The following is an 18,506-nucleotide window of genomic DNA, read 5'->3' as shown; positions in this document are numbered from 1 at the left end:
AAGTGCTTGAGTCACCATCCCTGGAAGTATTTAAAAGACGGGTAGATGAGGCGCTTAGGGACATGGTTTAGTGGGCATGGTGGTGTTGGGTTGACGGTTGGACTCAATGATCTTAGAGGTCTCTTCCAACCTTTATGATTCTATGATTCTAGGTCTTGGAGTTCAGCAGAAGGACAAAGTGTGAACTCTTCACGTCCTGGTAACATCACAGGATAAGGATCTCACAACAAAGAATATTCTCTTTTTAGGACCAAAGCTTTAAGTTACACGGTATGTGGTTTAGGGTTATGTAGTTGAACTTTTTTAAAACTTCCATTCAGGAGCTCAATCCTGCAAGCAAAGTTAACTAAATACATCACTGCCTGTCTTTGTCCTAAGTTTGAAGGCCAGGAAAAAGTTACTCAATACTGCATGCAATTCTCTTAAAAGAAGCTGCAGGTACGCCTCCTGAAGTCAGTTTTCTGTAACGCAGGACTTTAAAAGTCAAAATGGAGAGAAAGGCATCAAAAGGCAAATTCTGAACCTAAGCCCATTAAAAATGTAACCTGGGTCACAACTAATTTAACTAGAATTTATATGCAAAGGTTCCAGAATAACGAAGCAGCATGTGATGCAGTTATAAATGAGCAAAACAACAACACACACCAACTCATTCAGCAGTTGGGAGGCACTAAGAAGAATAGGCACACCACAACTTCTCTGAATGCCTGGAATGCACACAAGTGGACAAAAAGGCCCAGAACATACAGGTACTTTCAAGGCTGGAAGAAAAATAATCATGGCAAACAGTGCTCATTAAGTACACACAATGAAAATAGATGTAAACACAAAAACTCAGAGGATAGGACTTCATATTTTGAAAAATACAAAGATTCCAGAAGCAACATGACCTATGCTAAGGAGTAATAATGGGTCCCACTGTTTGGGGAATTCTAGATTAAAAATTGTTTACGCAATCCTAAATTCTGTTCATTAAAATCCTTAAATTATAGGTTGTTAGAACATCACCATTAGCCTCCCCAGAAAACCAATGTCATTCCTGAATGTTTATTCCAATTAAGTTTTAAAATGCATATCCTAGTTCAATACTCTTCCTTCTCTAACGTTCAGTTTAAGACTAAAACAAAGAAAAACAATTTTCTTATGAGAATGTTCGCTGAGCAAACAAGCATTGACCCAAACCTATTATGGACACTAGGTGGTGGAGGGAACACGACATCAAGAAAACTGAGCTGGTATTTTGATGTTCTGGTTACATTATTGATAGTTCTTAACAAATGTAAAGCAGTAAAAAGCCAAGAATAAATATTTTTTACTTTTTAAAATGGCCATATGGAAATAGTAAACTGGTATGTTATGTACCAGAATATGATCAATCTGTTTCCTCTTACCATTCTGGAATGGGAACAGTGACACAAATATTTATGTAGTGCAAAAAGTAAACTAGCTTAAAATATAAAAACCAACTTTTTCTTTGAGTATAGCTATTACAATAAGAAAGCTTTAAAACATTTAAATAAAAGTATTTGTTTCAGTGAACTAAACAGTTCAAGAAATTCCAGTACTGTACTCACTTGCCAGCTAAACCACCTCCTGGTGGTAAATTAGGGATATTCTCCGCAGTTAAAATACGAATAACATGAGCAAGATCAGGCATTCCTTCTTCACCCGATTTTTCCATAATTTCTAATTTAAAAACAGAAGAAGGCCTTAGATTACTGAATTAATATCACCCATTCCTTAAGATGCTAAAATACAAGATACTATCACTTTTTCACAGAGACATTATGAAAAAGTCACATGTAATCAGGAAAACATTCTTCACATTTTAAGTAAACAGCCTTTGCATGGTGGAACAGAGCTATTAAAATCCATGGCCTGCCTTTCCAGTGAACTGGATGAAATATCCTGGAGACAGCACCCTGTTCTCTTGCAAAAAGATGACAGCTGGGAGTCTGTTTCAGTTAACTTCCTGTTGCATTGCAACACATACTCAGAAGTTACATGCCATAAAGTCAACGCTTCCCAGGAATTCAGTCATATTTCACTGTAACACTTTGAATTCTCAAAGGCCTGAATCTCCGGTGCATAAACACTAAGACCATCATGCAATAAAGAGGCACATATAATGGCCCATTATCACTCAAGTGGCCAAAACAGAATATAGAACAGAATGAATAATTAATAACACGGTATTCCATTTTCAAAGCAGAAGTATCACACAAGTCCAGTGCTAGTATGTTCTTCTACCTTGGAAAAGAACTGCCTAAATTCAAGTAAATCTTCACGTGTTCTTATTCATCAAAGCTGCTGTAAGGCAAACATGTAATAGCTGCGTATACATTCACATAGGCATTACACTATCAGCTGCCAGTTGTCAGCCTCTAGTCATTCAACTACCACCATGGCAGAAAAAGATTCACTAAGTTATCTACAAACTGTAGTTGTATGCACATACCACATTTTTAAGACTTTTTTTTCTGAAAATCAACTAAATTAAGGAATGGAGTGCCATTTCCTGTAGACATTGTTCTAGATAAAAATTCTTTGTTTGAGCCACAGAAGAAGAATGAATCCTCTCAAATATAATCCTAAAAAAACTTCAGTCAGTCTGTATCTTGGCTACTATCCAGATAAACACATCACTTAAATTTCTTACAATCAGTTGATTATATTATGGATGCCTGATTTGGAGCCTGCAGCTAAAGCCAGAAGCAGCTACAATTTGAGCTTCTGAAGTCAGCAGAAAAGCACATCACTTACCTGCTTTAAACATTGTCTCCCAAGATTACTGGTATTTAAACCTCTCAATGTCTATCACCTATCTAGAAAGCAAGTGGTATGCAGGCTTCTCTCAGGACTACTAAAAACAAAGTGCTTGCAAGCACTGTATCAGGGAGATCTGTAGGAAAGCCCCCAAAAGCAATTCTACTTTTAGAATAGTTTTAATACCCTGTAACAAGTAAGGCACTATGCTTCTAAGCCCCAATTTTAAGTCAGCACCATACAATCTCTGCAATGAATAAGCTAGGTATACTACTACTAGAAGTGATTAAACATTCTTCCATGAAACTTTATGTATACTACCATACATCCATCCATTAAGAATGAGTCACAGCTAGCAAAGGAAACGACAGATGAATACGTAGGCTTGAATCTTAGGATTTTCATCACTTCTTCCATACACATTCACACAAGTCAGCCACAAGTCCTCTTATACATTGCGTCCTTTTGTTCTACCTAGTTAGAAGAGGATTGTACCACTATAATATAATTTTGCTGAGTCACATCTGATAGGAAATGTGTCATGCATATAGGGCGTTTTATACCAAGAGCACATCTGGTTCTGTACATACTGAAAGTAGACAAATAGCAAGAATTACTAAGAAGGCAGGCTACAGAAGTAAGCAATTACTACATATTAATGCAAGCATTAGATTTTTGTATCTTCTTAAAAGGGAATTAAAGCAATCACAACTAAGGATTGCTGTATATTTCTTGGTACCGGAAACTTTTACTTTATACTGTATAACCACTTCTCAGGGAGTGCTGAACTGAACCATAAGCATCTTCTCCCCATTGCTAGAAGGTGCCAAATCAGGAATTCTGGTGCAACTGACCATCTCCTTGTTCTTTTTCTGATATGAGGGTGAATAATTTCATCCAGAACATGTCCCCTCTCTTCAGGAAAAAAAAAGCTTCCTAATAGAAAATCCGAGAGTAAAGCAAATGACCAAGCACGACCTTTTTTCATTACACATCAGTTAGCAGATACACACTGTGGGTTTGTTTGACAAAGGCCACTAGAGAAAGAAACCAAACATTTTCAGAAACAGATTTATAGGCATTTAGAAAGTTTTCACCTCTATCTCTATGATGTTAAGAATAACCCTGCAATTAATTTTTTTCCCCTTGAATGTGCAAAACACAATTGCAGAAACTTTTACATCTGCATTGCTAATATAATTGAGACACTTAAAGAATCATTTCCTGATATTATCATATATTCAAATGCATGAAAGTCCACTACGAAGTCTACTTTACTCCTAAAATACTTTTCACTAAAAGCCTAACACTTAACTCGGAGATAAGCATTTTGAACACTCAGACAAAACTTTATTTCAATTTTCATAGAATCATAAAGGTTGGAAAAGACCTCTAAGATCATCGAGTCCAACCGTCAACCCAACACCACCATGCCCACTAAACCATGTCCCTAAGCGCCTCATCTACCCGTCTTTTAAATACCTCCAGGGATGGTGACTCAAGCACTTCCCTGGGCAGCCTGTTCCAATGTTTAACCACTCTTCCAGTAAAGAAATTTTTCCTCATGTCCGAATTTTATATAATGCAAGTCCCCAACCAGACAGCATTACAAGTTTGCCATGTTCCAGCATCTCCTTTGATTTCCAGCTATAAGATTATGACAAATCAGTTTTATATACAGTATGTATTCCACATATGTAAAATGCACCATCCAACTCACTGTATTAACTGAGTATTCATCTACTATTAAGACCATTTATGCCTACATAGAAGAGGTGCCCCTATTTATGATTGGGGGGTTAGTGTGTTTTGTTTTCTGGGTTTTTTCAGGTTTTTGTTTGTTTTTTTAACTGCCTGTCTGGTACACCCTTTCAAATAAACTGAAACATATCAGAGAATTTAATTGACTTCTGTGCCTAGTTTTCTCTTCCTGTGACCAAACTTCGGATCTCTACAAAACAGAGAAAAACAGAGAACAGAAAGTAGCATTTGAAAGTGGCAGTAAGAAAAGACTGACCTAGCATAACTTAACTACTGTGCAACACCTGCATTACCTTGGAAATTAACCAATTAAGTGACTCAACACAGAAGCACGGCTGTGTTCACCATCATAAATAACTCAATCACAAGCTATGACTACAACCTCATAAGTATTTCAGAATACTCTTGAATAGGCAGCTTTGGAATACAGTTATACACGTCCTATCAACCTCAAGACCCATACTAGCAAAAGAGCTTTGGTATACAGTTCTTCCACGAGAAATCTCTGTAAACTGTCACTTGCTGAGTTTGGTTTTTTAATAACTCTGTTAAGACAAAAACCTCTGTTTTGGTATTAAAACAACAATTCTCTTTTAATAACTCCGGAAAGATCTTATGGAACTATTAACTCAAGTCATTGTACAAGTACACAGGATCTCAGCATTCTACTTAGGAATGTACAAAGACAGACTACAAGTGTTACATGTGTAAGTATTAAACTGCTTTTGAACAAACAAAAAGCATGCCTCAAACAATGCCTTCCTCTCAAAGTCAGAGCTTAAAATGCCCAAGCGTAGCAGTGAAAAAACCCGTCGTCTAGAAGGTTTGATGGGTTAGTCCAGTCAGCTTGAAATTTAAGGTCCACAAGAGAACAGAAAAATATTCCATATTGAACAGTGTACATTCATTACGAACAAATACCACTGATCAAACTAAAATTGCTTCAGGAAGTCCCAAAGGATTTTATACTAAGTGCCAATGTTGCCCTAATTTAAATTAGTCACTTACTGAAAGACAAGAATATCTAAGAGAACTCATAGCTTGTATTTTTGACATCTCCATCTTTGCAGCTTAGTAGTTCTAAGACAAGCTGATTTTTTTCAGAAGGTTTTTACTACAGGTATAAATAAAATTGTTATTGGCTATCAACCAACTGCACATAACCTGCGAGCTGTTAATTCTTTAGCAGATAAAGAAACATTATTGCACACAATAATTTAACACGAAAAAAGTCCATTATTTGCCTTTTGAAAGGAACAGTCATCATCTAGTCTGGCATTTTAAACATCAGTCAATCTACTACAGAGTCTCACTATATACAAGCACTTGCTGTAACTGAACATAGATTCTTGGATTTAGCTGCCTAGCTTACCACATTCAGAGCCTCAAAACACATCGGAGCTACAAATAAATTACAACAAATATACTTCCCTGAAGACGACTATCCTAAGATGTAAACTATATTTAGAATACATCTAAAGAAATACAACTTCTGTCTTTTGAAAATAACTAGAAGAGATGATCAAATCCATATTATCAACATCACAACTTATCTACCAGGCTTCAAGTTTTTAGAATTAAAGGCAGTTTAAACCTTTCAGGCACAGCTCTTTTATGCACTGTTTTCCAGACTATGCTTAGTCTAAAGTTGAATGCAAAACTGATTATGGCAGTTGTCCTTTCCTGATCAAAAAGATGTTCCCACCTTCCAACACTTTTCCTTACTACTCTAGAACTTGAGATCATACTCTCCCCCCACTTTTTTTTTTTTTTAAGTTAAAAGTACTTCTGCTCACTACTTAAACCTTTAAATCAGACTACTTTTTAAAAGAATCCAACATGTTTCCAAACAATTCTCCCCATGCTGCTTAGTGGTTTGAAACATTTTGTTACAAGCTTCTCTGTATGATTTCTGAACTAATAATACTCAAGGCACAAATGTAAGGTAAAAATTGCAGTCCAACAACTTTTTTTTTTAATTAAGGAGACTGTGTCAAAATGACAGTTTCATAGAATTTATTACAAATGCAAAAATTTGTTAGAAAACAGGTAAATATTTCAAGTTCTCCTGAAGTCCGTTTCCTTTATTTTCTCCACTTGACAGAATTTCCTCAAATATGCTAACTCTCATTCCTTGCTAAATACTTGACATTTAAAGGACTTTCACTCTGTCCAGTTAGCAGAACACAGAATGACACAGGGAACTGATGCGGGGCAAGGCGGAAATCAAGAAATGCTGAACCAACAGAAGTCCAAGCTTTGAAGCAACTCATTTCTCTGGAGCACTTAAGCTTAACAATCATTTTGAGTTACATTCGGAATGGCTCCGCATCAGTTCAGATTACAAACCCTCCACTTGTTTTTGGTGTGTGTAGTACTTGTTAAATATGACAATTTTTTTTTTTTCCTGCTAAGAAGTTATTCTGGTACGTTAAAGTAGTAACTCAGTTATGCTACAACACAGCATTGTCACTAGCAAATAGTGCTTCCTACATCATTCTCAGTTAATCCAATCACTCTGATCAGAAGTTATTTGACAGCTTTTCTATTAATCTTCTTAACATTCACTTATGAAAGCAATAAAATATCCTGCAGTTCCATACATTTTTCACCTATTTGCTAATTGAGAGAGGAGCCACCAAGAAGCTGGGAATACTAACCAGTAACCATTGAGTGCACACCTGACTGCTGTCAGTGAAGGTAACTGCTCCTGGCTCTCTCCCAGAGCCTATTAACAGCTCATGTACTCTACTCAGACATAGGAAGATAACAGGTATTTATCTTAACTAGTGTCATCTAGGAAGTCTGGGATGTAAACCAAGTACTGAGAAACAGGCCTAGAAGTGACCATTTGAAGTGACCATTAGCTCTCTCTAATCTCAACAGAAACTACAAATATGCAAGCCATTTCCATTCAGATCCCATTTAAAGAAGAAGGAAAGACACCACACACAACACCAGCACATTCAGAGATAACTTGTATCCATTCAGAAGTAACTTGTATCCTGGCCTGAAGGCCTTCTTACATATATTTAAAGATTAAGGTTTGTTACATCAGCTATCTAGATTACTGGGACACTGACACAAACAAAAAAATGTTTAAGTCTACCTCATTTACTTAAGTAAGAGTGTAATAAAAAAGGTATCTAGACAAAGAACATGAGTGATTTTCACAGCTGTTTCACGCAAATGAAAAATTAAATGATGAAATACCTAGAGTGTCACTCCTAGCATTAAAATAAGTTTGAGAATTTTTTATACTGAAGTGGCAAAGCTAACAGTTGTCCACACTAAGCGGGTTCCAGCGGCAGCATGTACACTTCCGTGTCACTGTTGCATTTTACACTGAATTGGTGTTAAGGAAAGTTATGAATGGTTAGCTGTTGTACACTCTCAGAAGATTTCTGATCTCCTCGGATCTACAGATTACTTCTTATTTATACCTAATGCTACTGATTTGGATATGAACTACTTTCTAATAAAAGCACGTCCAATCAGTCCTTTCAGTATCCATTACAACATGTTAAAAAGCCAGTGGGTGTCTCATACGTTCAAATAAACCAAAACCAACAAGACAAAGAGAAGTGGCATCTATCTCATATGTGATAGCGCTGCAGTCCTATATTAGTAATTCTCATCAAATAGTCATAAGAAAGCAAATTAAGTATTTTACCTCTATAGATTATACACACCATGCTTGGGTGCCTGGAAAGTTTCCGGATCCATGTTGGGATAATTTGGTCAGTCATACCTTCTTTCATAAAAAATGCTCAAGCTCAGGCAGTCAGCAGCCAGAGCTGTGGTTTATGTCATTGAGACCTTGTTACAGTCTCAAGATGGTGGCTTCACACTGGTTCTGACCTGCAAAGTCCCAAACATCTTGGCACCCAAATTTAAAATTACTTTCATGGAACTCTGCTGAACAGTCCTGTAGACTGCCAATATCACATTTTTCAACATGAACACAGAAAAGTACCATCAGGACAGCAATACTATAGCATAAAGCTAAACCACTGGTCTCAGCACCTGGAACAAATACTTCTAAGAAGGCCAGATGACTCTTATCCATCTACAAAGGGACCACCTCTTCATGAAGCACAGTTAAACTTGGATCTAGTGATCAGAATATTGAAGTCCAGGCCTGAAACAAGTCAAGAAAGGGTACAAGTTATCTCAGCCAGCTTTCTCTTCAGTAAACCCTTTCCTTCCTTAAATACTGTTGCTATAACTGATAGCTCCAACAAACGGGTTAAGAAGTTGCATCACCATAAGTGGGTGACAGTGCTTCAGTACTCTTCTGATGAGATTAGGGAAGTTTAAAGAATTATTAACAAAAAGGCTTTCAAAACCTCTGACGACTGCTTCTCTCCAGTGATGCTACTTCACAGTATTATCCTACCAACATTTGTAACAGCAAGACAAACTGTTCCAAGAACTCAGTTCATGCCTGGTTTGCTTCTGCAAAAACCTGTGCCAACATAAGAACAATATTATAAAAAAGGCAAACTTTCAATATCAGCCCTGAACTTCAGTCAATTCTACCAAAACTGAACTATACCTGGATCACTAGAATAATTGAGAAGATTGAAGAGACCAGGAGGCCACTACATATAGCTGTCAGACCTGAGAACAGCCTTAACTAGTGATAAAAGATTTTTAATTAGAAGCAACAGTTTGAAAGCCTGCTTCAAACATCAGTTTTTCTGACATGAAAAATGCTGCAGAAAAGCAATAAATGTACAAGGGCAAGTCTTCCATTCTTTGTCAAGCTAACTTTCCTTTCACTGTTTCTGCTTAAGAGAAGAAGTTGCATTCAACCTTTTGGATAAGTAAAGAGAGTTATAAAATCAGTGACTAAAAGAAACTGGTTAGGAATTAAATTTAGTCCTCCATGAAAGTTCTAGATGATTGGACTAGTGATCAGAATATTGAAGTCCAAAACTACATCACTAGGTTTTTATTCACACATACAGAGACACTTGGTAAGCATTGAGAATCCAAAGGGATGATTTAAGGCTCTTGTATTCATAGGTATTTGATCATTTATACGGTTAAGTATTTGCAAAAATGCATTTATAACAGTTGTCAGTGTAAAAAATAACTCACAGCTGTGTTGAATAGAAACAGTTAAGAAAGCTTGGATAATTAAATGAATAAGTTGTCCCTTCATGATAACCTGATACAGCTTTTTCTTTTTGCCAAAAACTGTCACAAAAAAGGGAGCACGTATCACAAGTATCCCTTTTAATGATATTTTATAAGCAAGACATTAACAATATCACAATTTACTTAGCTGATATAACACTCTGCAAGGTCAGTGGTTGCATTTTGACCTGTAAAGATAGAAGTAAAAACCTAAAGCTCACATTAAGGAAACACTTGTGGAATACCAGGATAAATTAACCACGTGGCTTAAAAACATTTTTCCTGACACACAAAAATTCAGAGTTGTAACCAGGCCTGAATTTGACCCAACATATAGTGGCATCATGCCTTTCAGGGTTTTTGTTTTCATGCTCAAGAAGGTTACGACAGCATTTCTAATGAACAAAACAGACTCCTTACCTTCAACCCGTGATTCCAAGTACTTATCCAACTCGGCATCTTTTTTCACCGCCTCATCTGAGACCTTAGGAGCATTTGAAAAACAAACTAGTACAATACTCATGTTATCACGACTCCCCTATATGACAAAGAAAAAAGAAGAGTTAGGATCTTTAGTCTTATTTTTAATTTTTATATTCTAGTCACATTGTTACTTGTTCCAAATACAGTACTAAAGAGATACCTGGGAAAAAAAAGAAACCTTGCAATAAAACTGTATTTTGACAGACAACAAATTCTAAGTTTCCCAACTAAACTACTCACTAGAATTAAATTTTACTGATTTTTATTGTATGTTTAGTCTTAAAGTTTAACATATTTAATGGACTTATTTACATGTCAACCATTTAAAAATAATATCAAGAAAACAGGTCAGAAATTACAGTCATTTAATGTTACCTTAAGCCAAGTTAAAAAACAACTCATGCTGCAAAATGAAACGCAGAATACTTATCCTAGAATACTAGAATAGCTAGCTCCAGCTACTAATTTATTTCAGTTTGAGAGCATTCATGTAAGACATGATGTTCATTACAAATCTGTTTATCAGAATGCACCTCTGTCATACATTGCAAATTGAAGAAAATAAATACAAAATATGAATTAATTTAGTACGGCCAAGCTGGCTGTACAGACTATCATGTGCTAAGCAACATCAGCCAACAGCTTTTTTAGATACTAACTTTAATGCCAGTTCTTCACTAGTAAGCTCTAATACCACTTTTCCTGTTCATATTTAATTTTCAAAATTATAATCCACAGCCAAATTTAAAAACATGGTGTCTAAGTCTCTTAGAAGGAGATCCAGTAGAACAATAATTTAAACTCCTGCTTTGAAACCAAGATCATCTTTTTTTTTTTTGTAGAAATTTAAGTGCCATTAGTCACTGTATATTGTTCTCTGTAAACCCAACCTACCGGATAGTTCCTATTATCTATCACAACAACTCCTTCTCCTGAAGAAATTAAGTAGGGAACTTATTCTAATGTCAGATTCCTCGGAAGTACTCAGGAGTTATTCCACGTTTGCTTTCATACCAAGCATATGGGGACACCTATTTTCTGCAGCAGTTAATCTTACGTGGTACAATACACATCCTGAAGACAGAGGACAACATTCTAATATCATTACAAACTGCAGAGATCCAGGATCTCACTTTATAAAATAAACACAAGGTCAGGGCTCAGTTTTACTGAAAGTATACTAGAATGACCATCCTTTCACAAGTGGTTGGTCAAGTGCTTGGTCAGAAAAGCCACGGCATTTAAACCAATCATACAATGTATAGTTTATGTTGAAATACACCCTATTTCTGAAAAAATTACTTACCCTTTAGCATTAGAATTCTGAATTTTAATATTTTCCTCAAAATTGCATGTTTGGTGTGTGGCCTAGCAAAGGAACTCTATTTGCTAGTTGCACAAAGGAGTTGCACTTTTCAGGGAATGCTGGAAATAGTATACCTATGGTACATTTGTAGACCGATCTGTAGTTGCTCCAAACAAACTCTATATTTGAGGAATACAAGCAAGCTCAGATGCAAGAGTAGCGCTTCTCCATCTAAGCTACAGCAATAAGCTGAGGACACCACTTCAGATGACAGACAAACCATACCTTGAAGAGGAGATGGTGCAAACACTGGTTTTATGCAAAGGATACAAACTTTGCCCAACTTGAAAGAACAAAAAGAAAACCAAAATACCTTGCACAGAATTTATTAATTTTAAAAATTTCATATTTGGAAACAAAGTTTAGAGCTGGAACTATATGCAAGCGTTATTTGAGAAAATAATAAACCTTCATTTTTGCAATTGCTATTACCTCTCCAGGCAAAAGGATAAGGCGGTATATTCTTCAGCAAGAATATATAGTCAAATGGGTACAGAAGTTTGAGGGAAGGAAGAGGAAGAAGGTGAAGAGTAGGCCAGGAACTGCTGTTAACGCTGTACCCATCTAAACAGAAGATCATTTTAGAACAGCTGCTTGGAGAAAACAGTTACATACCTTATGTAAACAAGTGTCCACTACCCAATTGCACACTTTTTCCAGGTCATCTGATACTTCAAGTCTAGACTTAACAAATTCACAGAGCTCTTCATTGCTCATTACATCCCAGATTCCATCACAAGCCAAGATGATAAACTCATCTTCTTCTGCCCTTAAAATTTCACAAACCTCAGGCTCTGGAGAAACAAGTTGTTCTGTAGGGCCTTTACCATCAACACATTTGTAGTCATAGTCCCCCAGAGCTCGAGAAACTGCCAATGAACCATTGACACGCTGAATCATTACACTGCCTCCTGCATTCTGGATTCTCTCTTTCTCCCTTGGGTTGCAAGGTTTGTGATCCTGTGTTGAAAAACAGACTTGTCCATTCCTATAGAGAACAGCACGTGAATCACCACAATTGATAAAGTATACATGCTCAGGTGAAATCATAACTCCCACTGCTGTTGAGCCACTTCTGTCCATCCCATTTCTGAGGTCTGAGAAATTGCGCATATACTCATCAATTTTCAAAAAGCCAGTTCTGATTCCACTCTTGACATTTTCCACTGAAGGTTCAAGAGCAGATCCAGGTTTTTCTGTCGCCCTAAAGTCTTCATTGTTAGTGATGTGTTCTAATAAGTGCGTGGAGCAATAATTTGCAACACGAGATCCCGCGTGACCATCATAGACAGCAAAAAAGGACCAGTCCTCTAAGCCATGGGGAATACCTACAACAGCTGTGTGAGCATCTTCCATTTCCACTCTCCATCCCTGCATACTGCTGAGGCCGTAACGCAAGCCATTCCCTGCACCATGAGCATTATGTTTTTCAGTTTTTGGTTTATCCAAAAATGCACCCATGTTTATGCAATATTGAATCTGGAAAACAGAGAAGAAGAGTCTTATTTACAAAACCACCACCGCATATAAGCTTTGTTCTCCCTTTCCTGCATTTCTTCTTTATAAAAAAGTGATGAAGCATGCACGTGTGCAGAAGTCAACAACTATAATGGGGGGAAAAAAATTAATAAACGACATGAATGAAGTGTGAACTTACAGACCCCTGTTTGCATTTTTGGTGAGTTTTTTTGGTGAGGTGTTGTGTCTTTTAAGGAGCTACTTCATCAAAATTAAAGGCTCTCCATATGAAGGCAGAGTAATTCACATACCTTTGCAGCCCTGCCAATTTTGTCATTCTCTCTGCAGAAACTAATTCATGCTGGAAAAATAACAACCATATGACTCCTAGTCTCTTTCCAGTTTTATTGTGGCATGAAGAAAAGCTAGTACTTCATAAATAAGAACTGACTGGTCTCACTAGCTTTGCATGTACTGTGCTACTTCTGTATTCTTGTAAAGCATGGCAAAAATGACGATAGGGGAATGTAGACCATCTGCCAAAGGAAACAAGAAGGCAAATCCCACTTCAATCCAAGAAAACTTCTCACAGGATTCTCTTAATAAATTATATTTAGTCCTTTGTAAAACAACATTTCCATTTTTACCATGCCTAAAAACCACTCATGTTTACATGTGATTTTAAGTTCAAAGATGCATTGATCTTGATTTCAAAATTTATCCAGTTACAAGAGATATGAGCTATCTAAGGGAAGAAAGTAATCCACAGAAAGTTAGTTGTTCTTCAATATGTGGAGACCTACTTCAAAATATACAAGAAAAAAACATCTCCAGAGAGCAAGCGGCAGGTAAAATGTGAGTAATCTATGCTGAAGCTTTAGAGGACTTGTGACTTCCTTTCCTGCACTACACTACCTTGCACTTCACAAAGTCAGCAGAGAATACATTCTTTAATCCACGGATCCCATAGTACTTTTCTGAGAACTTCAGAAACTCAGATACCACAAGCTCTGATCATGCTAAAAATGACTGCGCCATGAAACCCTTAGTGACTGGATATGAAAATTATAGCAACCTTCACCCAAAAAGAATGAGATAATTCTGCCATGAGCAATCAGTCGCTATGTCTCTGACACATTAGTACCCACCAACCAAGCCTGCAGAGTCACGATAGTCTAGTTCTGGTTTAAGAGTTTGTTACCAGGTCAGAAAAAGAGGTTAAGAAATCCTTACTTCTGCCATTCCCCACATCTAAACACATTTTCAGCTTACTGAATACACAGCTTACTCTGATAGGAGAGATAAAAAGAACAGTACAACGCAATGAGGAAAAGATTACAGTTGAATTCTGCACCCCACCTCCCTTCTTAGGGTAAACTTTAGGACTTCCCCCCAGATAATCCAAACTTCTGCTGCAGTGACCTCCATGAAGTGCCAAGGATCTCCAATGTTCCACAGACCCCAACAGTTTGCTCACCAGTTATGCCTCTTTTGAAATTTATCTCACACTCTGTCTTACTTAGACAAACTTCCCCAAATACTGCAGCGACTCCTTATCTGGTTTACTTTTTAGTCTAGTTTTACTGTCTGTCTTAATTCAGGTTTAATGGCCTTTGATTCAGGTGCTACTAACATTATGCAAAAGGAGCAATGTGGTTCTCTAAGAGACTGATCATATAACTTGATGTACTTTTTCTTTAAAAAAAAAAAGCTAGAGAGAAAGCACCTGGCTAAGTCGCATCAACTGAGAAATGCCAGAATTTAAACAGCTCTTATGTTCGAGTACTATGCTATGTTCTGATTACAAGTCTTCAAATTATCTGTTTTGACATGGAATAAAACACTAATAAGACTCCAGATTTAGAAAGATTTGCTAGAGAAGATGATTTCTTAAACATTCAGCTAGAAATTGAGGTTTTGCATGGACAGTATAAATGCTAACACTATGCAATTACCCCCCCTAGTTTGGCTATGAGATACTACTGCACTTTTTGATCATTTCTCATTTATTAGGGAACTCTACACTTGCGGAACAGTTAGTTGTCTCTATGTACCAATCTTCTGCTATCAAGAAGTCTGATGTTATAAACACAAGTCTTGTACTTAGTAAATCGTCTTTAGTAGCCATTAAAAAAAAAAAAAAGAGGGATTGTGTGACAAAAAGTGTCCTGAGCCTCTTATGCTCTCCAAAACGGGCATTCCATGTACAAGGTACACCTCCTCAGCTGCAGAATCTATAGTAAAACCAAATGATTAGGAGAACACCTCAAAGGTTGTTGCCAATTTGATTTTACTCCATATAACAAAAATAGTCCTCAAACTGGATTTTATAAAGCAAAACCAGAAGTACCAATTTCACCGATTAATGGCACATCTAGTACAAAAAAGCAAGTTACAGAATGACTTCAAACCCCCATCTAACGTTCTCAAAATACTTTCCGTACTTTTAACAACTTGAAAAGTCATTAAGCCCTTTCAAACACAAACCATCCATCCTAAACTTCACCCACCTTCCCAATCAATTCAATTTTATGATATTATTTAACGAATTTCATGCACAAGAAACCACAAGTATTATCTTTATTCTTTATCTCTATAGTCACCATCTACTGGCCTCTAATTATATTACCTGGGATAGCAAAGATGAAGACAAAATGACTACATAAGGTTGTTATGCATTGTAAGCTTCACACTGTATGTAATTTGCAAGTGAAAGTAGTAAGTTACATTCTGCTCAGTTATTTGCATCATTACTTTTCCTTCTTTATCGGAAAAGAATATTTGCAACATTGCAAATCAGTGGAAGCAACACATAGCAACAGAAATGAGATATTCATTACTTAGTGAGATACACAGCCAAAATGCTTTTCACAACCCTTTCTCTTGAAATATCTGATTTTGCTTTGAAAAAAAAAAAAAGAATCAGTGTCAAATGGTGTCATAAAAGCAAAGCACGGCAGTGCTACCCACCACCACAAACAAGTGCTCTTAGTGCTTTCAGCAGCTGATGTTCTCAGTTAAGAGCTGAACAAGTTCTCCATAGTTTAATAGTTCAAGTAACATCAGTAAAGGAGATTCGTGAAAGGATTTTAATAGCTGATGAGCACTCATTCACAAGTTACACACAAAATAAAGCTATTTTAAAAGCATACAAAAACATTCTTACTGGTAAGATGTAATACACAACTGAAATGCTGCCAAAATGACAGAAGTCCTCCAACACTTCAGACCTCGTATGAGATTCCTTTAATTGAGTTAAGTATGTCCTTATGTTCTTAAAAATCAAAAGTGTGGAAGAAGTCATACAACTGAGTAAGGAAAAAGATCAAAACCTATCTAATTGCAAAAGCCTGTGAGCTCGGTATTAAGTGTTGTGTTTTATATATATATATAAAATAAAAAATACTGTTGAAAAAACCACCAAAAGCACATGTTCCACATCTTAGCTTCACCTATTTCATAAGTAGCTTCACTTCTTACAGCACAGAAGGAGTGAGAAACTGAAAACAAAGATATTATTCAAGATTATATTCTTGATATTCTACATATCCTATTTAATAACAGTAAGTTTAGAAGTCAACTTATGGCTGGTCCTATAAAAGACACCAAACACATGGAAGAAGAAATCTTTCTGTCACTATGTATATTATGTAGACTATGTAAGGCAGCAACTGGTTTGAAGACGAGCTGAAAAAGTCAAGCCATTTCAGTGAGCTTGGAAGAAAGAAACAAGTGATTTCACTGACTCATTGAAACTCAGGTTTTCAATGAAAATTATCAGTGACAGCGAGGCACAAAGACGACTCAAAATGGATGAACACCTGTTCTGTTAAAAACTTCATTTTTAACAGTAGCAACTTTTAGCATTTTAAAAATACTGGGAAGTTGCAGAAAGTAACAAGCAGGTGACATGGCATACAGGCAAGTACAGTGTATTCCTATCAGGTGTTATGCACAAATGTAATTTGAACTTCACATCTGCAGTGCCAACACACACAACTATCTCTAGCAGTAAATTCAGCTGTGTATTTACCTATGTACAAATTAGTTACATAAATCAGAGATATTTTAATGAGATTTGTGGTATCATACCAAACTTTTTTTTTTAAAGCTGCTTTGCTAAAAAAGTAAAGAAAAACCACCAAAAAACCCAAACAAAACACAACACAACAAACAAAACACTACCTGTTTTCTCCAAAATGAAAACAGTTCCACTGGAAAAACAGCACCCTGGTACTCACCTCTAGTTTTGTCCCTCTTAATATCTCAGGCTAGATCAGTCAACAGACTTGAGCACCTAAAAATGGGACTCAGCCAAACTGACCTGCAAAAATCCTACAGAAGGCAAAACCTACCACAGGTCTAACCTGGTGTTTCCATCTCTTATTTTAAGCACACCAGGCTAGATACAAGTTAATCTTGACACAAGCACCTAGATGATGTTTAAGTCAGGTCAGAATTCACAAATTACAGAATCATAGAACGATTCATGTTGGAAGAGACCTCTAGAGCTTATCTAATCCAAACCCCATTCGAAGTTCAATCAACATGATATCCAACACCAAAGATGGCTCAGGCTGTTCAGATCCTTGTCAAGTTTTGAACATCTCCAAGATGGAAATTCCATAGCCTCTGAGCAACCAGTTCATGCCTGACCACATTCACCATGAAAACAGAATGCCCATTAGTGCAACTTGTGTCCTTTGCCTCTTAGTCTTTCATTACACATCTCTACCTTCTCTATACCCTCCCATTACATAGTTGGAAGACAGCAACTGGATCCACCCCTTGGCCTGAGAAAACAATTTAATTTCCTTCTGGTGAAAATATTTACCCCACATAAGATTATTAGCTGAAACTTTCAAAATCTGCAAGACCATGTCTACTGTAATTCTCAAAACTTCCTTGGAAATAGAGAAGGCCTTAGTTCTCATCCATGCTCCACAGACTATTCTAAAACGGTACATATTCTTCAGATCAAGAATGGAAACCTAGGATTCCCTTCTTCCAATAGTCTTCCCATCCCTGGGAAAAATAAAAGAATAATAATTAAAAAAAAAATAAATCGCCTGGTAAATGCCAATAATCACCAAGGCTCAAAGGCTTTCGGAAGGCCTTTGGAGGAAGAAAATACTGGCCCTTCTCCCTCTCTGGCAATGGAAGAAACTGAATCTGAGCAATATGCTGCTAAAGCAGCGGCTCTAGCTACCGCTCTACTGTACAGTCTTCATCTCTAGTGTTAAATAAATAGCCAAGCCATTTCCAAGAGAGTTCAGGGCTGTGAGTCTCTAACAAAGGCTGACATCCCTTTCCCAGGGCAAAAACCTAACCCAAGGCTTACTTCTCTGAAGTCCTAACATATGTTCTTTTCTGATGTTTCCTACCTGATACAAATACTACATGAGGTCCTTATCTCATACACAGGGAACATAAGCAATAATTCAGGCTCAGGAAACAAAGACATCTACCCTTTTGAGGTATGGAAGTATGAAGACAAAAGCCATGTCCTCTGAGACACTAGAAAAAT

At 36.8% G+C, this 18,506-nt stretch overlaps 1 protein-coding gene across 6 annotated transcripts in view; it reads right to left on the bottom strand.

Moving 5' to 3' along the window:
• The window catches only part of PPM1B (protein phosphatase, Mg2+/Mn2+ dependent, 1B), a 37,409-nt gene that overhangs the window by 13,556 nt on the left and 5,347 nt on the right, over positions 1-18,506 (bottom strand). For 4 of the 6 annotated variants that reach the window (XM_009325332.1, XM_009325327.1, XM_009325330.1 and 1 more), the window contains 3 exons: positions 12,137-13,000; positions 10,093-10,210; positions 1,575-1,686 (listed from right to left, as the gene is read on the bottom strand). In XM_009325332.1, the coding sequence (XP_009323607.1) occupies positions 1,575-1,686; positions 10,093-10,210; positions 12,137-12,982 (1,076 nt within the window). In that variant the 5' untranslated portion in view covers positions 12,983-13,000. Of the gene's footprint in view, positions 1-1,574; positions 1,687-10,092; positions 10,211-12,136; positions 13,007-16,145; positions 16,254-18,506 lie in introns of those variants that run through there. The other 2 variants (XM_009325328.1, XM_009325333.1) reach the window with 2 other exon arrangements.

The sequence above is a fragment of the Pygoscelis adeliae genome, unplaced genomic scaffold (assembly GCF_000699105.1).
Source record: "Pygoscelis adeliae isolate BGI_AS28 unplaced genomic scaffold, ASM69910v1 Scaffold96, whole genome shotgun sequence".
Taxonomy (NCBI): domain Eukaryota; kingdom Metazoa; phylum Chordata; class Aves; order Sphenisciformes; family Spheniscidae; genus Pygoscelis; species Pygoscelis adeliae.
This window is presented reverse-complemented; position numbering and strand designations above follow the sequence as displayed.